This window comes from Manacus vitellinus, unplaced genomic scaffold, assembly GCF_001715985.3.
Source record: "Manacus vitellinus isolate BGI_N305 unplaced genomic scaffold, ASM171598v3 scaffold_26_pilon, whole genome shotgun sequence".
Taxonomy (NCBI): Eukaryota; Metazoa; Chordata; class Aves; order Passeriformes; family Pipridae; genus Manacus; species Manacus vitellinus.
Window position 1 is genome coordinate 8,752,078 of NW_021939960.1, and position 27,996 is coordinate 8,780,073.

At 49.7% G+C, this 27,996-nt stretch overlaps 3 protein-coding genes across 5 annotated transcripts; 2 read left to right on the forward strand and 1 right to left on the reverse strand.

Annotated features, from left to right (window-relative positions):
• TM9SF4 (transmembrane 9 superfamily member 4) lies at window positions 1-12,325 on the forward strand. 2 transcript variants are annotated; one of them, XM_029960344.1, is made up of 18 exons: window positions 1-109; window positions 1,669-1,768; window positions 2,129-2,297; window positions 2,378-2,507; window positions 2,916-3,039; window positions 3,841-3,959; window positions 4,072-4,183; window positions 4,650-4,720; window positions 5,132-5,264; window positions 5,745-5,826; window positions 5,917-5,992; window positions 6,333-6,416; window positions 6,613-6,788; window positions 7,117-7,180; window positions 7,721-7,840; window positions 8,360-8,449; window positions 8,810-9,757; window positions 11,687-12,325. In XM_029960344.1, exons 1-17 carry the CDS (start codon window positions 11-13, stop codon window positions 8,957-8,959), a joined length of 1,899 nt encoding a protein of 632 aa, XP_029816204.1. In that variant the 5' UTR covers window positions 1-10; the 3' UTR covers window positions 8,960-9,757; window positions 11,687-12,325. The 2 variants fall into 2 exon arrangements, with proteins under 2 accessions (XP_029816204.1, XP_029816205.1); XM_029960345.1 differs by lacking the exon at window positions 11,687-12,325 and having other exon boundaries at window positions 8,810-9,156; window positions 9,343-10,872.
• PLAGL2 (PLAG1 like zinc finger 2) lies at window positions 11,265-27,571 on the reverse strand. 2 transcript variants are annotated; one of them, XM_008919990.3, is made up of 4 exons: window positions 26,893-27,571; window positions 22,634-22,735; window positions 20,801-21,196; window positions 11,265-19,889 (listed from the first exon to the last, which is right to left on the reverse strand). In XM_008919990.3, the coding sequence occupies exons 3-4, from the start codon at window positions 21,061-21,063 to the stop codon at window positions 18,668-18,670; spliced, it is 1,485 nt and encodes a 494-aa protein (XP_008918238.1). In that variant the 5' UTR covers window positions 21,064-21,196; window positions 22,634-22,735; window positions 26,893-27,571; the 3' UTR covers window positions 11,265-18,667. The 2 variants fall into 2 exon arrangements, with proteins under 2 accessions (XP_008918238.1, XP_029816207.1); XM_029960347.1 differs by lacking the exon at window positions 26,893-27,571 and adding an exon at window positions 23,174-23,199.
• POFUT1 (protein O-fucosyltransferase 1) lies at window positions 22,814-27,993 on the forward strand. Its single transcript, XM_025895227.2, is given in 10 exon segments — window positions 22,814-22,922; window positions 23,276-23,347; window positions 23,350-23,378; window positions 23,381-23,474; window positions 23,735-23,856; window positions 24,047-24,229; window positions 24,766-24,878; window positions 25,532-25,724; window positions 26,256-26,498; window positions 26,916-27,993. Coding segments are annotated over 10 exon segments (1,347 nt in total). The 3' UTR covers window positions 27,105-27,993.
• The last annotated feature ends 3 nt before the right edge of the window (window positions 27,994-27,996 follow it).

The following is a 27,996-nucleotide window of genomic DNA, read 5'->3' on the forward strand; positions in this document are numbered from 1 at the left end:
GCTAAGGTATATGCTGGTCTTGCTGTTGTTGCTGCATGGTACAGAGTCATTCTATGTACCTGGGGTGGCTCCTATCAACTTCCACCGCAATGATCCTGTAGAAATAAAGGTAGGATGAACTTGGTGCTCTTAGTCCATTTGATTTGGGGGTACTTTATCTTTTGTTTGGTTTTTTTTTTATATCATAGCAGCTAAGGGGGGATGGAAAGTCAAATTTGGGGATCCTGTTGCTACAATTTTGGGGTCAGATATTTTCTCTGTTTCACAGCATTTGTGTCAGGTGGTTGGGACCACCCTCAAGTGATCACTGTCCTCATCTTACACTCGGTTCCCAACATGATTCTTGTTCTTGCCCCTGATACCTTCTACCAAATTCCTTCAGCAATTGCACTAAAATCCCTGAGATGTTGCTCCATGTGGAAAAAGAGCCCCTTTTTCACTGTGGCTTTGAAGTGAATTCAATTTCTCTAACATTATACTGACTCTCAAAGTGCTTACAGAGGTGGGCCTTGGGGTGGAAGGTATGGAATAAAGTAGTGGTTTAAATCACACCTTCTTAATTTTCTCTTCTACCTGGTTTGCTCGTGTTGTGTCTTCAGGACTAGGGAAACCTGTGATAAGCCCTTCCCAAGTGGAGGTGCCTGTCCTTGAGCCTCGCAGATCTTAGAGCCCAGCCTTGCTGGGAGCTGTTTCCATGCAGCATTGCTGGTACTGAACGACAGAGCTGCTACACCCATCCAGAAGGAGGCCAGGCTTTGCTTCCAGACATCAGTGATTTATAGCCCATTTCATTTATTTTTCTAAAGCTGTGGCCTCTGTCTCAGCAAATCCAGCACCCTGGGGGCTGCTGAGGTTGGCTGCTCCCACGTGAAGCACAGCACACTTTTCTCTTTGGCCACAGGCTGCCAGACATTGGCTATTTTTAAGCAAATGAGACTTGCCTGTGGCTACAGTAAGCTTCCCAGAAGAAGGGGGTATTGGAATGGCTGTTCTCAAAGGGATTTCAGGAGCCAAATGCTCCCTCCTTGCTAAGGCAAGTCGGTGTGTTTGCCAGTGCTCTTCCAATAAACGAGCTTGGCTGTGTTACAGAACACTTCTGTTTTTCAGAGCAACTGTGGCCTTGGCTGTTGTGGTGTGTCTCTGCACTTCCCTTGTGCCCTGTGATTTGTGGGAACTCTCCAGAAATGTTTGGGGTTTGTCACCAACCCTTTTTCTCCCAGTCTGATGGCTCTCTGGCTTTCCTTGCAGGATTAAAATTGCTGAACTTTTCATAGCCCTGGAGGCCAGACAGGGCCCAGGAAGTCCAGTGGGATATGAATTATTTTTTTTGAGGAAATCTTGTATGAATTGCGATTCTTGAATCTTTTTTGAGCTCTTAGGACTCCACTGGGACATGGATTTGCAAAACCACCAGTGTTTCTCTGTGAATGAATTTCTACTAAATTGTAATGCAGGGAATGTACAGCTGGGAATGGTGCAAAAGGGAAGCAAGCCGGAGGTCTCTCAGGAACATCTGTCTCTATTATTATTTTTAATATTAGTAGTAGTATCTTCTAAAAGAGAGCTTTATGGTCTTGGAGTTCAAGTGTCAGCTTCTGGCTGATGCTGAGAGGTCAGGAAATTATCTTGAGTCCTTTCCTGGGGATGATCCTTCCGTTCTTCCTGCAGGCTGTGAAGCTCACCAGCTCCCGGACCCAGCTGCCCTACGAGTACTACTCGCTGCCCTTCTGCCAGCCCAGCAAGATAACCTACAAGGCTGAGAACCTCGGTGTGTAACCTGTCAGACAGCAGTCCCACAGCGTGGGGGGATGTTTACAGGGCTAAAAGCAATTGGAAATGTCACCTCTGCTGAGCTGTGAGGAGAACCTGATTCCTCTGATTCGCTATGTGCCGGCTGTTTGCAAACAGTGGTGTCCGTGTGTTGGACAGAGGAAATGCCTTTACTGAAGGAGGGCATATAACCTGCCTCATAAGTAGTGCTTGATACTTCCAACAAAGTAGCTAAACTGTCCTTCAGTCTGATCCATGGCAGCAAAGGAGACTTGCTGTGGTCCCTCCAGCTGCACAGTGCCCGGTTGGCAGGAAGCCTGGCAGTCTCCAACCCTGCCCCTATTTTCCTGTTTTCCAGGTGAGGTTCTTCGTGGGGACCGAATTGTAAATACACCTTTCCAGGTTTCCATGAACGTGGAGAAGAAATGTGAAGTTCTGTGTAACTTTCCCAACAAGCCAGTCGTTCTGACAGTGGAGCAGAGCAAGCTGATCGCCGAGCGCATCAGGGAGGATTACTACGTCCACCTGTGAGTCACCTCTGGCGTGGGTTTGTGTCAGAGGGGATTTGGTGCTATGGACAAATTTGATCTGAAATCTGTGTTTTCAGCATTGCTGATAACCTCCCTGTGGCAACACGGCTGGAGTTTTATTCCAATCGTGAGGAAGAGGAGAAGAAGAAGGAGAAGGATGTGCAGTTCGAGCACGGATATAGGCTTGGGTTTATGGACGGTAACAAGGTAGAGCATTGAGGTGCTGTCTGAGGGTGCCTGGAGGAGATCTGGGTGTCTGTCAGAGGGTGTTAGAGGTCTGCCAGAGAGTATCAGAATTGGGAATGCAACCAAAAGGTTTTATAAAGAGTGGAAATATGAGAGAGGGGTCTCTCGTGGGAAGCAGGGGATGGGTGCTGGACTGTTGGTACGATAGCCAGGAGTCCTTCCTTTGACTCACTGTGTAACTTTGGACATGCTCATGCAGTGGCTTCCCCTCAGCAGAGCAAAACCACTGTGCCTCCAAGACTGGCTGGTCTCTGATGTTGGAGTGTCTTTAGTTTTCCTCACTGGAACTGTTTTCTGCAGCTGTTGCTTCTCAGCTTTGCCTGTTCCTGCCCTGGGGTGCTGACACTTTATTTCATGTCACTCTTTCAGTTCTACCTGCACAACCACCTCTCCTTCATCCTTTACTACCACAGAGAGGATGTGGAAGAGAGCCAGGAGCACACCTACAGGGTGGTGCGCTTTGAGGTGATTCCCCAAAGCATTAAACTAGAAGGTAAGAGACTCTTGGGGAGGAGCAAGGGGGAAGAGTCTCCTATAGGAACAAGAGTTGGATACCGTTGATGTATCAGGATGGCAGTTGTTGCTTCACAGGGCACAGAAATGAAAGAGTCCCAATTTTAAGAATAAACCCATTTATTGTTAAGGAAGTACCAACAATAGAGAGATATCCTTGCAGTGCAATCCATGGAAAAATAATTTCCTGTAAAAAGACCTGAGTTTGAGGTTTTGGGGTTGCATTTTTTTGCATTGTATGAAGCATGCAGGGCATGTAGCTCTTGTGGTGCAATCTCCCTGACTGGGACAGTGTGTGCTTTTCCAGGGACACACAGGATGTTTGGAACAGTTCCAGGGGGATTGAATGTTAAAAATAATGGTTAGGGGAAAACACTCCTACATCAGTTAAGGGTCTCAAAGGGCAGTTGCTTATGGTGTGTATCACCCTGGGCAGCTCTCCTCTGGCAGAGCAGGCTCTGCTGCAGAGGTCTTTTTTTCTCAGCATGTCATGTGGAATAGAGGATTTGTTCATGGTCTAGATCCTTGGCTTCAGAACCTCTGGCTTTTATCCTTCCAGTTAAGGAGAGCCCTGTGCATAGCTTTCCTGAAAGTTTGTTAATCATGCTCCACTGCTGGTCAGGAGAATAGTTTTGCAAACTGCAGAGCAGGTGAGCAAGGAGCGAGTGGTTCCCCACAGTACCTGGAATAACTGCAGCCCAGTGCCCTAAAGGTGATGCTCCGTGGGAGAGGTGGTGCCTGAGGGAAGGGCTGACTGTGTGTGCCATGTTTTCCCTTACAGACTTGAAGGCTGATGAGAAGAGCATGTGTACCCTGCCCGAAGCCACAGGCTCTGCCCCTCAGGAGATAGATCCCACTAAAGAGAACCAGTTGCTCTTCACCTACTCTGTGCACTGGGAGGTAAGGCAGTACTGGGGAGCTGGCTGGCAGTGATACTCCAGGTGTGTGTCACAGGTGTTGTGGAAGACATTAGGAATGTGGTGATGTGAGAAGAACTCCCCTGCTCTTTCAGGAAAGTGACATCAAGTGGGCTTCCCGCTGGGACACGTACCTGACCATGAGTGACGTGCAGATCCACTGGTTTTCTATCATCAACTCAGTTGTGGTCGTGTTTTTCCTTTCAGGTGAGGGGATGTGTGGGGTGGGGAGGCCTTTACGGGTGTCTGCAAGGAATTTGCTTTGAGCCTCAGCTGCAGGTGGCTCGAGGAGGATGAGGCCATGTCTGAACCTGGTCAGACGGGGCAGGAAACCAACACAGCACTTAAACCCTCCCGGTTCAGACAGTGCCCTGTGGGGTCAGGCAGTTACCCGCCTGGCTGGGGTCACTGAGGGAGTATGTGGTGAATGCACATCTTCCATGTCCATATTTAAATAAAAAAAAAAGCCACAGGAAAGCCACAGTGCCCTGTTCCTGCTGGAATACTGCCTCCTCTACTCCCCTGGGGTTTTGTTTCTGTCTTTGCTGATGACTCAAGGCCTCCTCTCCCAGACAGAACAGTGTGTTAGTGGGAGCCATGTAGTTGCACAGTGTGAGAGCAGCACAGCCATGTAGGAGCCTCTGAGCTGAACACAGTTTGTGCTTGTTTTCAGGGATTCTCAGCATGATCATCATCCGGACTCTGCGGAAGGACATTGCCAACTACAACAAGGAAGATGACATTGTATGTGTTTGTTCTTGAGGCTGGGATCAGAGAGGGAGGGAAGCGCAGACTGGGAGGGATCTCTTGTGCAATCTCTTCCCTTGCCCCTGTTTTGCTTCGAGCCCTGGCCGTGGGAGGGGCTGTTCTGTCACACATCTCTGGCTGTCAGTGTACAATGGCACATTACTAGTTCAGATGTCTTCAGACCTCAGTAATGACTGCAGACAGCTCTGGAAATGTGTGCCCTGGCACTGGCAGTTCAGGTCTCAGCTGTGTTTGTCCAAGAGGAAAGAAGTTTCTTGGCTAGAGTGGTAAAATTCTGGAGAAGAGCTGCATCCAGGGAAGTTACCCTCTTAGAGTGACTGTGGTAGGACTTCAGTTTCCACTGGCATATCGCATCTAACTAACCTTCTTTTTCTATTGTTGCTACAGGAAGATACCATGGAGGAATCAGGTTGGAAACTTGTGCATGGGGATGTCTTCAGGCCTCCACAGTATCCTATGATCCTCAGCTCTCTCCTGGGTTCTGGAATTCAGCTCTTTTGTATGATCCTGATTGTCATCTGTAAGTGGCACATGCTGCATGGGGTGGCTGTAATAAGGATGATGCTTGAGGGTGTTTGTCTTCACCCTGTGCTCACTTTGGCTGGAGTGAGGCCCATAAAGCTGCTTCCATTGGCCCGGGCTCAGCATTGCTGAGCTGCCCGATGGCATTTCCCAGCTGAAGGCAGCTTTGTGTGATTATATTTTGTGTTGCCAAGCTGTGAGCCCTGGGTGACAGTGTGCTGAGAGACCTTTGCACAGGTGTGCCTTGCCTGCTGAGCTGCACCTGCTCCCATCCCTGGGGAAGCTGAGGCTGGAGCATGGTCTGTAGCTGAGATCAAAGCTTCCTCTCTCTGGCCGGTGCTGGAGGCTGTGGATGTGTTATGCTGTGAAGGGAATTAAGCCTGTGCAGAGATTCCAGGCAGCTGTGGCCTGTGGATGGGACAGGCCCCTGTCCCATGTACCTCAGAGCTGCTGTTCCTTGTCCTGTTTCCCTCCGCAGTTGTTGCTATGCTGGGGATGCTGTCGCCTTCGAGCCGGGGCGCGCTGATGACAACTGCCTGCTTCCTCTTCATGTTCATGGGGTAGGTGCCTCCACGGCTTACCCCCAGTGCTGTCCTGCACCTCCCCAGCAGAACAGCTCATTCTCTTTGTCTTGGCTTGTTTCTGCCCAGGGTTTTTGGTGGATTCTTTGCTGGCCGCTTGTACCGGACTCTGAAAGGCCATCGGTGGAAGAAGGGAGCCTTTTGTGTGAGTCTTGGATGTTCCGTGCTGTTTATCCAGCTTTGCTGATAGCAAGATCTGTGGATAAGCTCCACATGTTTGTGGCAGCTGGACACAGCCTGGCTGTGCTTCAGATTTGCTCTGGGTTGAGTCATTGTAGCTCTACGGAAAAGAGCAAACACAAGAGCATGTTCTAGAGCAGAGAGGATTGTCCAAGATCCTCCCCACAGCCCAGCCCTGTGTCCTCGTGCTGTAGCAAAAGGGACATTACTCCACATGTGCCTTATCCCAGCCCTGGACTCATTACAGAGGAACATCTGGCTGATGGAGTCATGTGTCTTCTCTTGTGCTGTGGTTGCTCTTACAGACAGCGACCCTGTACCCGGGCGTCGTCTTCGGCATCTGCTTCGTCCTGAACTGTTTCATCTGGGGGAAACACTCCTCTGGTGCGGTAGGTACCACCCTCGGCCTGGGGCCTGCTGGGTGGGAGGGGGTGACTGGGCTGGCAGGGCCTTACTTGTCTTCCCAGACCTTTCCAAATATGGGTATCCTTGTAGTGGGTGACTGGAGGGTTTGCATGGCTGATGACATCAGTCTCCAGGGCAGGTGAACTGTCAGCCTCAGTTCTGTGACTCTTGTAATTCCAGGTGCCTTTCCCTACCATGGTGGCCTTGCTCTGCATGTGGTTTGGGATCTCCTTGCCCTTGGTCTACTTGGGTTACTACTTTGGATTTCGCAAGCAGCCATATGACAATCCTGTACGGACAAATCAGATTCCCAGGCAGATCCCGGAGCAGAGGTGGTACATGAATAAATTTGTGGGGTGAGTGATGAATGTCTGGGAAATATGGTGAGTTAAGCCCCCTCCCCTTTGTCCTCTTGGGTTGCTGAACATCACTTTCTGCTGGTCTCTGGACATGGACAGATGGGGTTCCTTGAGACAATACTGGTAATTTGGATGTGGTGTGAGGGGTGCTTGTAGCAGTGGTATGTGCTCAGCAGTGGGAGCAGCTGTGCCATTGCCTGTGAAATTTGTTTTAGTAATCTGGAGCTGTAGATCCTTTGGAGCGTGTGCTATGTGGTTACAAGGAATTTTTAATGTCTGAACAGTTTTATTGTGCTGCTTATGGTTTTTGTTTCTGGCTCTGTAGGATCCTCATGGCTGGTATTCTGCCTTTCGGAGCCATGTTCATCGAACTGTTCTTCATTTTCAGTGTAAGCATTTAACCCACTTTGCTCCTGAATAGGATTCCCCTCATGCCAAAGCTTTTGAAAGGGAAGGGGCTTCCACTGAAGCAGTGTCCTATTCCTGTACTCACTGAAGGGAGGGAACTGTTCCCTCCAGACCATTCGGTAGTTTCCAGAGAGAGCTATGGGACACGCCTGGTGATTTGAAGGATTGTGCTAAAGATGAAATTTACTGTAATATTACATCAAGGAGGGGTCCTGGTCTTAATACAGTCGCTATTTCAGCTGCTGCCCATTTTTCACCTTGTATGGACAGGGAGGAATTTGCTGTTCCATTGCTTGGGAGGTGCAGGGGAATGAAAAGCTACCTCAGAGCTGTCCTTGTGCATCTTTTTGTAACCTGAATCCTCTGAAGCGATGTTGTGAGACACATTAGATCTGTGTTTTCATCTCCATGAAGCTGAGGGGCTTCTCATTTTCCCTTGGTTGGCTGCCAGAAGTTAGTCCCATGTTCAGTGATTGATCACAGTAGCATGGAAACAAATTCCTGCTGTGTCTTTGTTTCAGGCAATCTGGGAGAACCAGTTCTATTACCTTTTCGGCTTTCTCTTCCTGGTGTTTATAATTCTGGTGGTATCCTGCTCCCAGATCAGCATTGTCATGGTGTACTTCCAGCTCTGTGCTGAGGTGAGATTCCCATGTTTGTAGTTTGGGTAGCTCAGGGTACTTGCTCCTGGAAAAGCACAGGTCGTGTTGTTGCTGCTGCTCAGCAAAAATTAGTGTGGCCCAGCTTCACGGGTGGGATTGCTCCCAACACCTCTTGGCTTCAAGGGGAATTGAAGCTCCTTGATTATCTGTTAGGCTGGGAACTGTGGTTTTGTACTAGGAATTCTGCTGGGTGCAGGGTGTTTTCAGCTGACATCTCAAAGAAACTGGTTCATTCCATGCACATAAAAAACAAATGCAGGGCCAGAGGTGCTGTGAGCTGACCTGGCTTTGCTTCACTGTCAGCTTCGTGTCCTCTTGGTTTGGAGACAGTTTTGTGACAAAACAGTTCCCCACCCCAAATTGTGGGTTTCCTCTGAAGGAAAATGTGTGATATTCTCCCTGTCCTGGAATGGTCACAGCTCCCCTGAGACAGGAGAAGGATTATTATCCCACAGAAGAAGAAAGCCTGTGGGGTAATAAGGCTTTTTATCCTATCAGGATTACCGCTGGTGGTGGAGGACCTTCCTGGTGTCAGGGGGATCTGCCTTCTATGTGCTGATCTACGCTGTATTCTACTTTGTGAACAAGGTATTGTTATTCCTCCTGTATGAAAGTGCTGCCTTTCTGGGGAAGACTGTGGGATTTGGGAAAGGAAATAGTGGGACTGCAGAGTCCTAGTCTGTCCCATGCCAGCCCAAGGCAGCTGAGCAGCCAGTGGTGCTGACAGCCCTGCCAGAGGGGAGAGGAAGGTGTAGGTCTGGACCCTGCCCAGATCACCTGTGCAGAGCAATGTTCCCAACCCCACCTCGAAGGGAATCTGTTCAGCTGGATGAAAACGAATCCTCCCTTTGGCACACAGGTCCCCTCGCAGAGGGCACTGCGCTGGGTTGGGGACTCCCATCACCACTGTGCATTATTCTGCTCATTTTTTCCTCTCTTCTGTTTTAGCTGGATATTGTTGAGTTCATTCCCTCCTTGCTGTACTTTGGCTACACCGCCCTCATGGTCCTGTCCTTCTGGCTCCTCACGGGCACCATCGGCTTCTACGCAGCCTACATGTTCGTCCGGAAAATCTACGCCGCCGTGAAGATCGACTGAAGCTGCAGAGCCCCAGCAGGAATTCAGACGCCTCCGAACGCGTGTCCTCCCGGGAGTGACGTGGACATCATCTCCCAGCTCTTTTAAGGAAACGAAATCCAGTGGGAGAGTGACAAGAGAAACAGTTAACTCCTCGATTTGGAATGTAACTTTGGCACAGTGTACATGGATTCTGGGCTACTTCTGGGGGAAAAGGGGTCTGTAGATACCTTACATTTTAACTTTATTATCCTGTTCCATATTTGAGGGAGTTTTTTAGCAGAGAAATATCCCTCTGTATAAGTAAAACCCCCTTTTTTGCTAATTCATCCTTTTTTTTTTATGTTGATGACGAATGGATTTGAAACAGCAGTAGAAACACTTGTGAAAACGTTTTCTTCCAGCCCCTGGGGTGCTCTAGGATTCAGGGAGACTCTTCAGATGAGCATCAGACTGCGTTTTTCTCCTGCCTTCGTGTCTGCACAGAAGAGGGAGCTTGACTGTGGCAAAATAACAGGAGCCTAAAGGCTCACCCAGCGGGAGTCCGGTGTGCTCCGACCACCGAAGTCCTGGCTTCGGCTTGTTTACAATTTGCTGGAGGTGCCATTTGGAGCCTGGGAAGTGCAATTTCACCCTGAGAGAGCTTGACAACTGCAACCCTCGGCATCGCTGCTCCCTCCCTGCAGCCTCGGACAGCACGGGCCGCTGCGGATGCCTCTGCTGGAAGGGCTGAGGGGAGGGTGGGATTGCCTCTCCTTCAGAAGGCGGGATATAACGTCTGTGGTTGTGCTGGAATACAGGACTGGAAGGATGTGTGAGGTACCTACAAGGGTTTTTTCTGTCAATAGCTCTGCTCCATATGCATGAGGTAACGGGGCAGGCTCCATCCTGGGAACGCTGCCGGAATCACGCAGAGCCTGTGGAGACACTTCTGCAGGGTCAGTGCCAAGCAATCTGAGGCAGTGCTGGGCCTGAGCTGCCCGAGGGGTGTGCAGGCCCTGCTGAAGGGGCTGAGCACAGAGCAGGTGGCCCTGTGGAGCTCTCCCATGGCCTGAGAGTGGGGCTGTCTCCCTGCCAGCCCTCCCTCCGGGGCCGGCCACTCTCGCTGCTCTCTGCTCCTCCTCTGAAATTCTCTACCTCCAGGGAACAGGAAAAGTGTATGCCCCTAAGCTGTACTTTGTTCTTCTCCACAAAAACCAGTCCAAGCCCTCCAGGACAGCTGATGTGGGCTCTTTTCACATGGCTTGATGCCTGAATTGGCCCACGGGAAGCTCTTTTTAAAAGAGGTTAAAGTTGTTTTTTATTTTGGTCACTTCAATGATGTTTATCAGTAAAAAAGGTTCCACATTGCAGTGCAGACTCCCTACATCCCCAGACTAGCTGGATTCAGTCAGGGCTACAGGGGAGAGGTTTTTTAGTGAGATCTAAGAAAGTTTTGCTTCTTGTAGTAAGGTCTCCTGATGACCAGCTGCCACAGGTCACACTCTTTCTACCCAGAACTGTCCAAAGCCCTCCCTGCTCCCAGCACTGATGTGCACCCTTGAGGGCTTTGGGGCTCTTTTTAACCCTAATTGCCATAAGTTTCCACCAGGTCCACACAAGGGCCCATATCCCTTCCCGTCAGCCTTGCTCATCATGCCAAAGTCCAATCAGCCAGGAATCATGGATGGAAAAAGGGTGCAGGGGATGTGTGAGCCAGCTGTGCTGTGGAGTCCTGTGTCAGTTCTGATTTGAGGTCCTTTTCTGAGATTTTGATCGGTCTGTTGTTTTCTTTTTCCTTTTTTTTTCCTTCTGCCCCTGCCCCAGTGGAGAGGCTCAGCCAGCATTGATTTCTCTCCCTTTCCTGAACTGTTTTCTCTGTATTCTTTGTAATTTTTAATTAATGTATGTATTCTTTGTGTCCTATTGTAAATAAATCTGCCATTGTCCTGTCATCCTGCTCTCCTGGGTTCTCCTAAGCCACCTCTGGAGAATTTCCTTTTGTAACACTTGGCCTGTTTGACACCCACGTGGTCTGTGATGTGTGGCTTCAGACAAAAGCAGAGCTTGGAATACTTCAGTTTTCTTTGCAATATTTTTCTCCTGGTAAACTTGACTGAGCAGTATGTTTCTCCTAGTGTGGCATGTGCTGAATGCTGCCATATATTGTAATTTTGCCACCAGTTGAGGCATTTGGATGTGCTGCAGGGTAAGATCCCTTGAGCAACTTGTCTCTCGTGTGAGATACCTTATTTGATGTGTGTAGCAATGATGGGAAGAGCAGCAGGACTGTTGGATGGCAGTGCTGGACAGATACCTGGTGCTTTTGAGCAGCAGAAGTGAGAGGACAGCTCAGAATGGGGCTGCCATTTCCTTCCAAATGGGAGGTTGGACTTGTGCTGGTGCTGTGGAAGCAGAGCCTTCAACATTGTCATCCATGGCTTCCCAGAGCTTGTGTGTTTTGCTGGGGGAATGCATGGCAGGAGAGCAGCCAGCATCCATTGGAATGCTGCCTGAGGGAGGGAGAGTGAAATCCCCTTTCCTGAGACGTTCTGCCCAGCAGAGCAATGAATGTGCTTCCCCCAGGTTACAGAGGTGCCAATGTCAGGGGCTGCTGAACGTCTGTGACTGAGACCAGAGCAGGCAAATGCTTGAATCAAAACTTGGAAATCATCAGAATAGTCTCTTTTCCTTTTAAAAAAGGCAAAGGAAGCTTCAGCTCCACCAACAGGACAATCTGTGCTGAACTTCTTTCTTATTTTTTGGCAGATTGAGTGTATTCATGTCCTGTCACAGCCCTCAGCTCCGGGGGAAAGCTGCTGAGGAAAGGGCACGTTTCACCAGCAGCTGCTTTAGGAATGAAAACCAGATCGTACCTAGAGAAAAGCACCTGAACACTGATCGTGGCTGTCAGCTCTTAATCTGTGTTCTGAAGGAGAATCCCAAGAGGGGAGGGTGTGCTTCACCCTTTTTCATCTCCAAATGCTTGCCGGTGCCTGCAGCTGCTCATAGCTTAAGGTTTGGTCCTGGTTCTGCTGCCCCTGGGGAGTGGAGCATGTCGGGGTTATTTGGGAGGGGGTGTGGGCTGGACTCGTCTGAAATGCTGCCACATGGGCTGGAAATTCTAGTGAAACCAAGTGACCAGAACTTTCTGTCTAACAAACATTATTCTCCTGACAGGGGATTATGGTGTTGGCTGTGGCTGCATCCCCAGGGGGGTGCTGGGTCTTTTTTTGCAGGGGTGTAATTCTTTGCTTGAAAGACAAACCCGTGTGGCTTCATGCAGGGAACTGGGTCTTTGACCTGCTTTATGATTCTGTCTTTACTTAAACCAACCAAACCCCAGTTCCTCCCCAAGAAGATGCCCGGGGCAGATCATCCAAATGCTTTTAATAAACAACTTCATTATAAAAAAAATGCTTTCAATTTGAGCTTCTTTTGCAAGAGCTAATTTTAGTGATGAACCGTACATTTCCTAATGGCACTTAATTACAATTTAAAAACCTTGTTTACAGCCCCCAAAATACTCCATTAAAAGAGGTTATTCACTGTGTGTAAAAGTGCTAGAAAGTTTGTTTTTAGAAAACCAATTGAGCTTTAACAATGGGAAGTTTCTGGCTTTGGCAGCTGTAGCTGCAGGGAGGGAGGTCAGGCACAGGGCCTGTCCAGATCCAGCACAAGAAGGGACAGCGTGAACAGCAGCCTCGGGGAGGGAGACCACGGCTCTTCCACCCACTCCCAGGGCTAATCCCCAAACCCTTCACCTTCCAAGGGCATGTCCACTGGCTCCTGGGGCAGATGGCAGAGCTTGTGCCTGGGAGAGGGTTCTCAAAATGACTTGTGGTTGCAAAGGTCGCTCAGTAGCTTTTCCTCCAGCAACAGTTTCAGAGCTCAGTTGCTCCAAGGGTGAGTCCTCGTGGTTCCACAGGTTCCTTTCTGTGCCTCTTGGAGCACCTCAGCAGACAGCTCTTGTGTTCTTCATCAGTATCCTCATTTAAGAAAAACACTGGTACACATGTTACAAAACAACCTTTCTAAAAATTGTTCCTAGGTATGAGTGGGAAAATCCCACGAAGCATCAAGGCTGAGGCACTCAGCAGGGTGAGGAGATCTCACAAACTCCAGAGAGGCTTCTAGCAGAAGTTATGGGATGTGCTGGAGTTTGCAGGCTCCTGCACCCTTCTGCTGACCTTGAAGTGGCTGCTGCTGAGGACCATGAGCAAAGCTTGTGTTACCTTCAAGTGCAAGACACTGACTACAGAGGGAAAAGGGCTGCAGGCAGGTCTGTGGTCTGTTCACCTGGATGACAGAGGTGTGTCTGTCCCTGTCCCACAGGCTTTGGAGCTGTCCCCTGCCCACTCAGTACATTCTGTGGTAGAGCTGGTTATCCACTTGCATAGTAGTTTAAAACAAAGACACAGTTTGTGATCAGAGGGTGAAACTGAGGGACAGCTGGTTTTTAATGAGACACTTTATTGTTGAGGGTTCTTCCCCTAACTGGAAATGAAAAACTGACCTATTTAATAGTATAAAAATACCCAGATTCCAAATTCTCTATTTTTTGATCATTTGCCAATGCCTTTAACTTTCCTTGTCACTGTGATCTCCTGATACAGAGAAGCTCCTTCTGTGTCATGTATGTACTTTGTGCATGCTCATATTTAGGCACTGGTGGAAAAGATGGCACAGACCAAGCTTCAGCCATGAGCACACAGTGAAGGTGTTTCAGGCTCCTCCTGGAGCCTCCCTGTGCACAATGAAATAGTATGTACTTTGGACAGAAAAGCTGAGCTCATCTCCTGATGTGGATTTGTGAGAAGCAGAATGTGATCTGTTTTCTGGTCTCATTTCTGATCACCAGTTCCATTTTTTTTCCTGTGCCAGTCTGAAGCGTTTAGTGGCGAGTGGTCTGTGGGAACATGTGGAGCTGGCAGATTGCAGAGTGCACTGTGGAATGAGACTCCTTACCTGGAGCCACAAGAATGGCTGAAACACGTGGAAGGATTCCTAAAGGATTCCAGTTATTCAGCAGAACGAAGTGAGTCTGCCCCTGGGTGCAGGGAATAGCCAGAGGTGAGCCCTATGTGTGCATGGATTGTGCAGCAGGGACAGCAGAACCTGAGGGGGGTCTGCTCACACCAGGGATGTGGTGATGGTGGGGAGCAGGAATAGTGGTCCTGTAAGGAAGCTGAGTCAGTGGTAACAGTGCCCCCCTGGGCAGCTTCCAGCTGCTTCCCAGGGGAGGCTTGGTATGGCTGTGGCCTGTTACAGGGAAGCAGGCACAGAAAGGGTGAGAGGTGCCAGGGCTGGGGATCAGGGTGAAAACAGAGCCCAGGTTTTGCCAGTCCTAGTCCAGTAGATCAGGCTAAACCAAACTGCCTTCTCCTACCACACCGGGGTCTGGTGGAATGGGATTCAGAGCTTCACAAGGCAATTCCCATCTCCGAGAACTGGGAAAAATACGAGAAATAAGTTATGGAAAAGAAGCAAATTTTGGATGAGGTTGGAAACCTGAAGTGGTTTTATTTGAGCCATTCATCCACCTCACTCTGGTGGCAGAATATCTCCAGGGCTTGGGCAGGCAATTAACTAAAAATAGGCACCTGAGGGAGAATTCAGTCAGCCTGACTAACCGGGATTAGAGAGGATAAGCAAGAAGGTCGGGTGATGGGAAAAGCATCTTTGAAGATTTCTTTGTGGAAATTTTAATTGCAGGCAGCAGAAAATGCCTCCTCGGGGTTGTTCTGTCCCGACAGCATAGGTGGTGCAGTGGCAGAGAAAAGAAATGGGGATTTTTTTCAGTGAACTGCAGGAAATCTTCCCAGCAGCTGCTATTCACCTGTCAGCAAGGAAGGAATTAAAGAACAAAGAGCTGAGCTCACAACAAAAGTACTGAAATCATCAATCTACTGGAGGGAGAAAAGGGATTCCAGTTGAAGTGACACCATTTTTCAACACTGAGGGTAAAGAGCAGTGCTGTTGTGAGACACAGAACGGGCTCTGTCACAACACGGTGTGTGGGTATTCTGTCAAGTGAAATTCAGTGGAAGAAAATGCAAGATAACATGCTGTTCCTTCCTACAAATGGATTTTGAGTGAGCTGTAATCCCGTGGGGGAAAAGATCTTCAGCCTTTCACAGGGCTCTGGCAATCTGAGCCTGGGAGGACAGGTGAGGTGAGTTAACCCTCTGCTGCCAGGGAATGGCTTGGCTTGGCTATTTGCTAGCGAGCGAGCTGGAATCATTATTAGTAGTGGGACATTAAGTCCTTGGCTTTTTGAGAATCTGGGATCTGATTTATAAAGGCTGGCAAGTTCATATGCTGTTCTTTTGCTGACTGGAGCAAAATTGGTTTATATATTATAAATATAAATATAGTGCAGTCTTGATATTTCATATTGCTCTTGGACATCCCCCAAGTCAGCCACACTTTAAAATATTTATTTAACTAAACCCTCCTGACCATTTACTTGCTGTAGTCACTCCTCTTGGGCTCAGTCTGATGCTACCTGTGATACAGGTGTGCCAGGAACATAGAGATCACAGTGCAGTGGTTCACAGGGCTCTGCTGGGCTGACTCACAGCCACGTCCTGTCCCCAAACTCGTGGTCCAAACCAAACAAAAACCAAAACCAAACTCTTCGTGGGATGAAGCTTTTTTTTATATCACATAACCAGCACAGTGTCTGCCATTGCCTCATGCACAAAGCCCTGCACATACACCACAGAACAGATTGCAGGCTGTGCTGCAGCAATCCCCCTCACAGCATGCCAAAGTTAACCCTTGTCCCTTACCTCCAGTTGCACTGGCAGGAGCTTGGCTAAGCTGACTTCCACTGGTTTTCCTAATAGCTTGGTACATACTTCCTAATGGACTGGGATTCTCAAGTGCTGTAGCTTAGATGCTCAAAGTTTTCTCTTATGAACAGGTAAAAGTTAATTATAATATAATCTGTTCTGTGAATTGCACAGTCAGTATTTCAAATGGAATTAGTCTCATTGGTTTTAGGCTGGCTGATAAAATACTTGCAGATTAAACTCTGTTGTGGAACAGGAACTTGGAATTTGTTTTCCTGGAAATCAGCTCCAGTGCTGTATCTGACATCTGCCTTTGCTGGGTTAGACTCTCCTTGCATTGACAAAGGTTATGGCAGTTCTGCTTGTTAGAGTAGCTGTGGAAAGCAAATCACACGTGCAAATCATAGCAAAATGAATTCCATTTATTCTTTGACAGACTACTGGTAGGAAAAAGATGCCTGGCTCTAAGTTTAGCTACCACTGCTAAAGGAATTCCAGTGATGACATCTGTTCAGAGTACAATGCAGGCAGAAAGCAAGAAAGCTGAATGTTCTGCATGGGAGAAGGTGTGTGATGGCATTGCATAAATCTGATAATCCTCACTGGCAGTGAGTGATCAGTTCTGACCATTTATTTCTCAAAAAAATAATAATCCTCTCAACTCAAGACAGGGATAAGGCTTGCATATAATTGGTAACAGTGTGAAACTCTTTTAATTTGCAAAGAGCAAAGCAATAGAAGACAGGCCTGAGGTATTCAATGCCGGTAAACAGACTGGCTGCAATGCCCTGTTTACCTTTGCTAGGTTAGAGAACAAGAAGGCACTCATTGGACTTGGAAAGGCAACATTTTCCAGTGGAGAAAAGGAAAAAAGTACTGCATTCAACTCGGGGAGATCATTGCCACAGGATATTGCTGAGGTAAATAAATCTTATATTACATTTTGATACAAAAGTCTTATTTGCAGCATTGCTGGCTAACCTAAAACAACCGATCTATGTTCTGGAGAATCAATGGATCGCTAAAGAGTCATTCTGGGAAGAATTACTAAGCTAAATTAAAAATAAAATTCTGGAGTAAAACAGAAGAGGGACAAGCCTGTGACCGAATGAGGCCTGGCTGATGTCACACGGTGGGATCATGGCTCAGCAGGAAGGAATCTGCATCGACTGAAGGGGATGTTCTCTGGGGAGGTGAGGGAGGACAGCATCTGGCTTTGCCCAAGGAGCTAACAGAGTAGAGGTAGATTTTGCATCTTCTAGATTTATGGAGAACAATATTGACAGATTTCCTGGTTTATGTTGACCTACAGTGGTTCCCCCGTGCTGAGGTATGAAGATCTCCCTGTCCATAGACATCAGCATGCATCAATGCACAGTGAGTGACCTCCGTGTGTCCCCATCTGCAGTACAAGTGCCCAGGAAAAGGGGAGCAGGAGACAATGCAGATGCTAAAGGACATCAGTAGCTGGCTGCCACTTCCCAGTGTAACCCTTCTGCCCTGGTAGGTAGTCAGCCCGTGGAAGAGTTTAAGAGGTGGGGCAGGGAGCAAGGGATAGAGGACTTTTAACTTCAGGAGGGAAGGCTTGAGAAGGAGAGAACGAAAAAGGCCAGTGGAACCAAATCCAAAGTGAAAGGGTGACTGCAGGCCAAAACCCTTAGCATCTGTTAGAACTACTGGTGTTGGGGAAAATGCTTCAGATACACTGACAGAGTGTACCTGAAGGTGGGACCAATTTTTCCTCGATTTCTGGATGTTACCACCATTGAGGTCAAAATATACCTCGAGACTGCTTCCTGGATAAGCCAAAAAGGGTGCTGACCTCGCTGAATGGTTATGGTAAATAACCCCAAACCCCAGAAGCTCATACTCTGTTCCTCATCCCAAGGGAACCCAGGGAGCAGGGCCTGCAGCCAGTTCTCACCCATGCCTGGTATGCCAGTGCTCGATGTCCTGAGCTCCTCACCCAGCTCTCTCACATGCTTTGGTTTCCAGATCTCTTTTCCTGGGGGAGATATTTAAGAGGGCTCTGTCCATACACCACACACCAAGCTAAGCTGTGAGAGCTGCTCCATCCCCTTCACGTGGAACAGCCAGCATGAAAAGGTGGGAAGTTGCTGCCTACAGGGGCAGAGGCTGAAGTGGTCCGAAAGCAGTGTATTTCCCCATGGGGGAAGAACATGGTAAGTGAAGAGAAATCAGTGCAACCTGACTTCGTTGTGTAAACAGTGTTCTAGCTACACCAGAGATGAACCCAGTGTATTCTGGTGCCTCCTATTTTTGTAATGGCTGGCAGAAACAGATTTGTATTGTGTAAACAATGTTCACTGTAACGAGTTTAACCTAATGGCTCCTGAAGAAGAATGAGGTGACCAAGCTGAATTCACTATGTAAACGGGCTTGTTGCTTAACACTGATGTGGAGTAAGCTGTGTTGGGTGATGGGATGAGAGGTAGTGGGGAAGGACAGCCTCTTCCCCATTGGCTTCATACAGAGAGGGTATCCTGACTTCTTCTCCATGTGGAGGTGTTGGCTGGTTTGCCAGAATTGCAGTGTGATAACATGAAATGGAAGCTGGACTCTTCAAAAGTTTAGCCCAAGATGAAAGAGCCTCAACTCCTCCTCAGGGACAGTCCCTTCCCAGAGAGGAACATAGCTCCAGGATTCTCAGGGAAGGTCAGTGCTAAGCGCGGCTCCTGATTCACAGATTAAAAATTAGATAAAATATATCCAGTCTATTAGCTGAAATCTTTCCTCTGTACAGGACTGGGACTCACACGGGATGTCAGCTGTTCCAGTCTACAAGTGCTCCCTCCGAGATCAGAAACCTCCCGTCTGACCCAGCTCTGCAGAGCTTTCACACCCCCAGGGAAGGAAGAGTTGTGCGTTTTTAAGGCTCTCCATCTCCGCAAAAGGGTGGCTGAAAGATCTGTTCTCCAGTGCTATTTCCAGCTCATTGGAATGCCTGGTGGAACCGTGGCAGCGTGGTTGTGCTCAAGCTGGAGGTGAAGACGGGGGGCAGTGAATGAAGGGGCCCAAAGTTCAGCGAGGCCCCGGCTCCGGGAGACTCTTGAGGTTGATGTTGCAAAGTGGTGAGCAGTGGCTGCGCCTCCCCCTGCGAGTAGCCCATGACCAATCCCCCCGACGATACAGGTGGATTGCAAGGAGGAAGATTTAGGGGGAGGAAGCCAAGAAGATGAGAAAAGTCCATGTTAGCAGCACAGAGAGCCTCTGAGAGGTTAGCAGGGCTCTTGGAAAGCAAAGCCTCGTCCAGGGCAGGTGGCTGAGGCGAAGAGGACTGAGGCTCACCAGATGAGAGAGACAGGCTGCCAGGGAAGTCTGACAAAAAGCTGTCCACCTCTACTTTGGGTAGTTTCTCAGGCAAATATGAGGTAGATCCAAGCTGATACTTTGGAGGAGGTTGCGGTGGGGAGGAGATGGGAGAAGAAGACTCCAGAGGATAGCTCATTCCCATTGGAAGAGAATTAGGAACCAAAGAATGGGGCATGCCTGAGCTTGGCATGGTTTGAAGATGCGTGCTGTACATGCCCACAGGCAGCATGCCAGGGAAGCTCTTACCACCCATCATGTCTCTGGATGCCATACACAGGACGGGGCTCAGCTCTTCCTTCACTGCGACAGAGGAGCTGCAGCTGAGCAGACCCAACATGTCAACTGGCTCCGTCTTAATCTTCAGCAGTTCCTGGGAGTGGCTTTTCTTCATGTGCCTGGTCAGGTGATCTTTCCTCCCAAACCTCTGAGCACAGTACTGGCACAAGAAGTCCTTCCTGCCCGTGTGCACCACCAAGTGTCTCCGCACGTCCTTCCGGGTGTAGAAGCGCCGATCGCAGTGGTCACACGGATGCTTCTTTTCCTTCGCCCCGCCGGACGCCCGCCTGGAGTGAGCTTTGAGGTGCTCCAGCAGGACCTGGGTGCTCTCAAAGGTCTGCAGGCACACCTTGCAGCTGAGATCACCGCTGGCAGCCGCGTGCATGGCCAGGTGTCGCCTGAAGCCCAGCTTGGTGTTGTAGTTCTTGCCGCACTCGGGGCAGTGCAGGGCCTCCTTGTTGGGATCGTGGGTCTGGAGGTGGTTCCGAAGGTGGTCCTTCCGGTGAAACATCTTCTCACAGTACATGCACTGGTGAGGCTTCTGAGCAGAGTGCGTGGCCATATGCCTTTGGGGAGAAAAGCAGGAAAGGTTAGGCAAGCGTCCAGCCCCTGAGGGGGGACACAGGCTACTTCTCCAAAATTTTCCTCATGTCCTACGCTTTATGCCATAAAAATCCCAGATGGCATTTTACCGCCACTAAAGGTCAGGCACAGGAGCACAACATTTCAGGCAACAGGTACAGAGTCTGTCCCAGCAGTTACAGAGTCTGTCCCAGCAGTGCCCGTCCTCCCCAGAACGCATCACCTCTGCACAGGGGCACTGCGGCCACCTCTCCTCAGCTCCTGCCCTCTGCTGAGGCTGCCAAAGGGCAACTGGCAAAGAAAACCTCAGTAGTTTGTGACACAAAATGCTCGTCTGCAGGTTCTGAACGACTTCAGCTCATCAGGAGGATCAGGCTGTGGCCAGGTCTGCTGACAGCCACTGTGCTCTGATTTCACCTTGAGATCTCACGCTTTCTGACACTGTGGTTCATCTAGTTTCAAGTTCCTACTGATCACAGTTTAATTATTCTATGTTCTACTTCAGTACATAAATGGCAACTCTACTTCTTCATGCTGGAGCAACAGGTGCCATGGAATTATCCCTGTGGTTAAAGTCAGAGGTGGGGCTTAAGAATGCAAATGCTATTCTTACTTTTCATTTTGTTTTTTAATCTGTGAACTTCACTTTTTGCTTCAATTTCCTATTTAGTAAAACAGAAAACAGCTCAAGCTCGGGATAAAGAGTTATCTGAGGTTCTCTGGAAGGCGCTTAAAGAGATGCCAAGTATGGTAATGTCTGGGACTCAACTGCTTTGCAAGGTAAAAGGGCATTTCCCCTCCTCCAGCTTCTCAGAAATTCAAGCAAAGACACACGAGGGAGGGGTTTTCCCCTGTCTTCTGGCAGTGCTGGGCAGAGGCACTCACAGGTACCTACCTATAGAGCTTGTACTTGGAAGCAAAGGCCTTGCCACAGTGCAGCTGGGGGCAGTTGTAGGGTCTCTGCTCCGAATGGGAAAGCGTGTGAGTTCTCAGCTTGTCCACGTGAGGGAAGGAGGGCTCCGATAGTTCACACTGGCATTTTCCCTGACTTTCGGTCTCTTCACCTCTTGGTCTGGGGACTAATTTCCAGGCTGTCTCTTCCTCCTCCTGCTTTGCATCTTGAATCCAGTTGGGAACACTGGGAAAAAATGCTGTCATGGCAGGTCTAGTAGAGCAGGGCCATGTCAAGCAGAACTCGAGCCTGCGGGCGGCTCGCTGGGGTGTTGTCCTGGTGCAGTTTTCTGTTGGAGCCCTCTGTGACCAAACTGCTTTAACAGCCAAACTTCTTCATCTGAAATCACAGAAGGCTGGTGTTAAAAAACTGCATCCTTCACCCCTGCACACAGACACGTGTGAGAAGCATTTAACAAGCATTATGAACATGACACGGTCTCCACTAAGTTTTTCTTTCTTTTTTTCCCTTAACCTGTTACCTGAATAAAAGCACGTTAAGCTTTTTCTGAATTATGTTTTTTTGCAACTGTCAAAAGCCAGTGTTACCTGTTACATGTATTTTCTCCTGAAACACTGTAGAGAGGTGTCTCCTTGTAGCTCTAAATACTTTCCCCCATGTGTTTTTTGGATCGCTGCTCATCCCATTTTTTCATATTCTCTCTTGCTCTTGGTCTCTGCTTACACAGAATCCCCTCCTAGAGCTTCTCAGAGAAACAAAGGTTCTCTTGTATTTTTTTCTTTTTTTCACATCCATTCTGCTGCCAGCTTGCTGCTCTGAGCAAACCAACCTGAACCATCACACGTGAGTGAACAGGGCTGGGGAAAAAAACTCACAATTGCCATCAACATAACACCTTTTCCAGGAAGGCAACAGATGCTGCTCCTCTTCGGGGTGGGATTACTCACTGCATTTTCACTTCTCGACTCTGAGGCAGATTCTGCCTCTCTGGATTAGCAAGTTTTCTACAGGAATGAGCAATTCTTAATCCTTTTTTTTTTCTTTGACACTCTCTTCCATTAATAATGGAAGCTCAAACTGTTTCCTGTTCAAAAAATAACAGGCTCCTGTGAGCCCTGCTGGCTTTCATGTTGATGAAGATCTACATTAACATCTCTTAGCAGGTTGTTCTTGAGTTGTGTGTGTCTTGTTGGAGAAGTACAACGTTTTTGAACAGTTCTACCACCACCTCGACTGTTAAACAGCCAGCTGAAATAAAAACGATCTTTCACTTAATTTGGCTGCCCGAGAAACTCTTCTTAAAATAGCATCAAACCCTCAAGCTCTTTCTCACTCCAGGATTGCTTCAGAGGAGGAACTTCCTGCTGCACATCAGCACGAGTGCCAGTTGTGGGCAGGATGTGCAACTGCGACGGAACAAACCAACCCCTGGTAAGAAAGTGCTCAGGGAACGTTGTGGAGAGCTGAAATAAGAATTAGTGTGAGTGAAACATCAGCCCCAGTATGGGGTGGGAAACACTTGGAAGTGGGATGACTACAAGAAAAGGTGTTGCCATGAGGTTTGGGAATGCCCACTAAGAACAGAGCTATGGTTTTGTGCACGCTCAACCTACGTGGGCAGAGCAGAACAACAAAGGACCCAGAAGTGCTGAGGTGCCACTGTGGGACGAGCCAGCGTGATGTGACAAACTGTTGCCCGACCCCTCCTCAGCCCCCGTGGCTCAAGAGCAGCCTGGCCTTTCTAGGTGCTGCAACCACGAATATTTCCACCTCTGTAAAAAAAAAAAACCAAAACAAAACCGAGCGTTTCTCTACCTCCTGCTCCACAGGTCTCCGGGGAGTCTCTGCCACTCTCGCCAGGTCGTTGCTCCTTTTCCTCCGAACGAGCTCGGCCATCTGGGCCAGTTTCAAAGCTACCTGGAAGAAGACGGAGTTGGGGTTTTGGTGTGTTTCCGAGTAAATTATAAGGCGTTTTAAGGTGCTGTTGCAACCGCCATGCAAACGGCGGAGGCGGCGGGGGGGGCCCTGCGAGTTTCCACACCCCCCCGCCGCCTCCGCCGTTTGCCTCGGGAGCCAAACGGAGACGCACACCCCCGGAGCGCCCGTGACGAAAGCAACCCCCGGTGGAACGCGAACACATCGCCCCCCTCACCCCCAGCCCTGAGGGAGGGAGGCGGGCCCGGCCTACGCCCCCCCCCCCCCCCCCCCCCCCCAAACCCCGCCCCCGCATCCTCTCCTCCTTCCTCACCGCCCCCCTGCCCCTGAGGGCACCCCGCCGCCCAGGGGAGGGTGCGGCCGTGCCGCCGCCCTCGCTTGCGTGCCGGCCCCGTCTTCCCCACCCCCTCCCCGCGTCACCCCGTTCCCCGGGCCCGCCAAGCGCGCCGCCCCGGCCCCGCGCGGCGCCATTGCGCGGGGCCTTCTGGGAGTTGACGTCCACGCCTCGGTGGTGGCCGCCAGAGCGCCGCGCCCGCGGGGCACGAACGGATGGCGGCGCCGGAACTGGCGGGCGCCGACGAGGGGAAGCTGCGATGGCGCGCCGCCGCTGCCGGGGCTGCTCGTTTTCTTATCCTGCTGCTCCTCCCGGTGACGCGGCGGGGAGCGGCCGCGACGCCCGCCTGGGACCCGGCCGGTTACCTGCTCTACTGCCCCTGCATGGGTGAGGGTCTCCCGCTTCGTCCCCGCGGCGCGGTCCCCGAGGTGTCTCCCCTGTGCATCCCCACGATGCCTCACCCGGTGCATCCTCTCGGGTTCCTTCCCCGGCGCATCCCGCGTTGCATCCCTCGGTGCGTTCCCTGGTTCATCCCCCGGTGCGGTTCCCGGTCCCCATTCCCCGGTTGCATCCCCTGCTCCATCCTCCAGTCGCATCTCCTTGGTGCTCCATCCGCCGCTCCATCCCCGCTCTCGTCCCTCCCGCAGGTCGCTTCGGGAACCAGGCCGAGCACTTTTTGGGAGCCCTGGCCTTCGCCCGCGCCCTCAACCGGACCCTGGCCGTGCCGCCTTGGATCGAGTACCGGCACCACCGCCCGCCCTACACCAACGTGAGCCCCCGGCGGGCGCAGGGAGGGAGCGGGGGGGCGGAGGGCAGAGCCGGGATCTCTCCCGGGGATAAGGTGTGAGCTCCGGGGCACCAGGGGAGGGATTCCCGGGGATGAGGCTGCGGGCTCCGGGAAGGCCGTTCCCGCGGGGACGGCCCGAGCCCCCGGTTCACGGGCTCTGTCCCCCCCGCAGCTGCATGTCCCCTACTCGGAGCACTTCAGGCTGGAGCCGCTCCAGCGGTACCACCGCGTCCTCAGCCTGGAGCAGTTCATGGAGCACCTGGCCCCCCTGCACTGGCCGCCCGGACGGCGGGTGGCTTATTGCTTCGAGGCGGCGGCGCAGAGGAGCGCGGACAAAAGCACTTGTCCCATGAAGGTGAGTTATTCCTCGGCCCCGCGGGCGAGGCTTGTCTCCGCTGCGGTTCCAAAGGAAAGGACTGACGCATTCAGGTCGCCGTTGATTTGCAAATTTGGGAGTTACCCACCGCAAATGGGTCTTTGTGGCATTCCTTTCACCGCTTTTGGAGAGGCATGCTTTTCTTTTCATCCTTCATCCTTTTCTTTGTCTCCCAGTGTTTGGGGATGGGAAGATGGTCTGTGCAAGTAGATTTTATCGCTTCAGACTTGACTGTGACTGCTCTCTGTTTCCCAGCTGTGGTAGAGTTTTCCAGCCAGTGTTAAAGCAACCTCTCTTAACTACAAGGCTGTAGTGTCCTTCTTTAAGACAGCCTTTGCAGTAGTTCTCAGGTAATTTTCCTTTCTGTGGCCCTGACCTGTGACTGACAGGCTGTTGTATTCTGGCTGCTTTCCTCCCAGAACAGAAAAACTCCAGCTTTGCACTCCAGGATCTTGCTAGATCTGCCTTGCAGGCTCTGTGAATGCACTGAACAAACACTTGTCTTTCCTTTGCAGGATGGAAACCCGTTCGGTCCGTTCTGGGATCAGTTCCAAGTGGATTTTGATAAGTCTGAGCTCTTCAAGGGAATTTCCTTCAGTCCTGCTTACAAGGACCATTGGATCCAAAGGTAGTGGGCATTTAGAGTCACTCATGAAAACAGTCATGACTTTGTATTGTGAATTTACATTTTGGGGGAGAGATTGAAATGCTTAGTTAATGTAATTAAAAATCTTAATGTTTTTTCCATTAAATATTTGCTCAGCTCTTCCTGTGGGCACTATTAGGTGTGATTGCACCAAATCAGATTGATTTCTGAGCCAGTAATATTTAATTACAGTGTTTATTCATTATTATTCATATGTAATTAATCTTCAAAAGTAATTTGGCTCTCATTTGCTGATCATCATTTTGCTGGTTACTTTGTGTTGTCAGAGATATGAGCGACTTTAGTAAGTTTGGGTGAAAGAATTGCTCTAGTCTGGGAGGAAAATATGACCTCCCATTGCTTGGTAGCTCCTCACTGAGTCAATGAGGTTCTTAACTTTTTGTCTGTCTGATTAAAAAGTCTGAGGTAAAACACAGCAATCCAAATTTCTTCAATGTCAGTGAGCTTTGTCAGATGGCAAAATGGTTAAAATTGATCTAAATTTGGAGCAATAGATGGTGCATATTTTGTGATGTTCCTGGTTTCCTTTCTAACCTTCACCTCAGTCTTAATGCAGGATGGAGTGTCCAGGATTATGCCGTGTTTCAGACTGCTGGGGTTTGGTTTTTCCACAGGTTTCCACCCTCTGAGCACCCTGTCCTTGCCTTACCTGGAGCTCCAGCCCAGTTCCCTGTCTTGGAGGAGCACCGGCCCCTCCAGAAGTACATGGAGTGGTCTGATGGAATGGTGAAGAAGGGAGAAGCCTATATCCAGTCTCTGCTGGTCCGGCCCTACGTTGGGATTCACCTGAGGATCGGTTCGGACTGGGTACGGCTCCGGCACTGGTGGCTACTGGGGTGGGGACAAAGCTGACCAGAAAGAAGCTGTGCTGGGACAGCCACCTGATCCCTGCTGGCATTCAGGAGCTTCCTGTGTGTTGGCAGTGCCGTTGGAATTCTTTCAAACAGGCAGAGGTTGGGAATGTGGTGGCATTTTCTCACACTTGCCACTTAAATGTGGTACTTTGAAACTGAAAGGAGGTTGTTGTGAGATGGGGTTCAGCCTCTTCTCTCAGTGACAGGAAAAGGGAAAATAGCCTCAAGTTGCACCAGAGGAGGTTCAGGTTGGATATCAGGGGAAAATTCTTCACTGAAAGAGTGGTTAAGCACTGGGCACAGGCTGCCCAGGGCATTGATGGAGTCACCATCCCTGGAAGTGCCCAAAAAACCAAGAAGACGTGGCACTTTGCAATATGGTTTAGTGGGCATGGGGGTATTTCATTCAAAGTTTGGACTTGATGATCTTGGAGGCCTTCTCCAGCCTTAATAATTCTATGATTCTCTTTTCCTCTTCCAATAGAAAAACGCCTGCAACATGTTGAAGGACGGGACGGCCGGGCCTCACTTCATGGCTTCACCCCAGTGTGTGGGCTACGACCGGAGCGCTGCGGTGCCTCTCACCATGGACATGTGCCTGCCAGACCTCAGGGAGATCAAGCGTGCTCTCAAGGTCTGGGTGACAAAGACTGAAGCTAAATCCATTTATATCGCTACTGATTCCGAGCCCTACACAACGGAAATACAGCAGTTCTTCCAAGGAAAGGTGAGTCTTCCAGAAACCCATGCTGGCAGGAGTGCTTTGGCAAAAATCTCCCTGGGATTCTGGCCCGTGGCTGCTGTGTGTAATAGGTTATGCACAGCCAAACGTTGCCATCTCAAAGTGAATTTGACTCATAGCAATAAAAATTATCATGTAAAACTCTTTGTTTCCTGGAGGTTGAAGAGCATTATCTGGCATGGTAGTAAATATCTCCTTGAAAAGGGCTTAAATTAAATAAACCTAAGTGATTTTCAAAAATGTTCTGACACTGATCTAATCATAAATGAGTTATAGGGCAGTGAAAGACAAACCCCCCTCTTTCTGTTGTGTATTCCCATTTCTAATACAATCTATTACGCCAAGACATTGGATTGCAACAATAGCTGACTGGATTTACCTGCTTCCCTTGTTTCTCTGCAGCTCAAGGTTGTCAGCTTGCAGCCAGAAGTGCCTCAGGTTGATCTGTACATCCTTGGCCAGTCCGATCACTTCATCGGGAACTGCGTCTCTTCCTTCACCGCCTTTGTGAAAAGAGAGCGCGACATCCACGGGAAACCCTCCTCGTTTTTTGGCATGGACCACCCCCCCAGGTTACGGGATGAGTTCTGAGCAAAGGAGGAACAGGCTCTGTGGTTCTCAGGGCTGTGAGCTCAGCCCTTGGTGCTGCAGGTTCCCCCGTGTGCAGTCACTTGCTGGGCTGCCCACACCTGCTCCTGCCCTCTGACGCTCCTCACGGTCATTTCTAGACTGTTCTCTCTGTCATCTCCTGTATTTCCAACGTGAGGTCAGATAGAATTTTTAAATCCTATAGTTTATAGGGAACTGTAAACTACATATAGTTTTTTAAGATGTAGTTTTTTATAGCTCTCCATTCTCACTCTTTGGGGCTCACCAGCGATCATGATGAAGCAGCTGCTCAGATTTCCTCTTCTTTTTTTTAACGTTAATTCTTAACTCTTACCTAGAGATGTTTTGAAGCTTCTTGCTCAAAGCTGACCATAATTGGTTCTTTTAATTGCAAAAGTATTGTCAGGCATATCAGGATCCCTGGAAAGGGTGTGCAAGGTGAAGCTTGGAGCTGAAAAAGCTCTAAGTTTATTGAGGGCAGCTGTTGCCTTACCAGATGCCTGTCGCTTTAGTGCCTCAGTGTCCCTCTCCCTGTCCAAAGAGATTCCATTCCCAGTGCTGGGGGGCCCTGGATCCCTTCAGCAGTGCTGGAGGAGCAGAGTGGGGCACAGTGGCAGCTGCCTCTTCAGCGTCTGTGTCAACATGGGGGAAGGCACATGCAGGGACACAGGAGATCTGTCACAGCCAGGCCAGAGGTGGAGATTTAGGGCTTGTAGCTTTGTAGCTGTTGATGTCGGTGAGGTCTGTGGGAGGAGCGAAACTTTAAGCCAGGATTATTAAAGTAGCTGTAGTTGGGTTGGGTACGTCATGCTTGGGTCTATGGTAGTGGTTTCTGTTTGGTTTTGTACTTTATAAAATAACCCCTCTGAGAGCG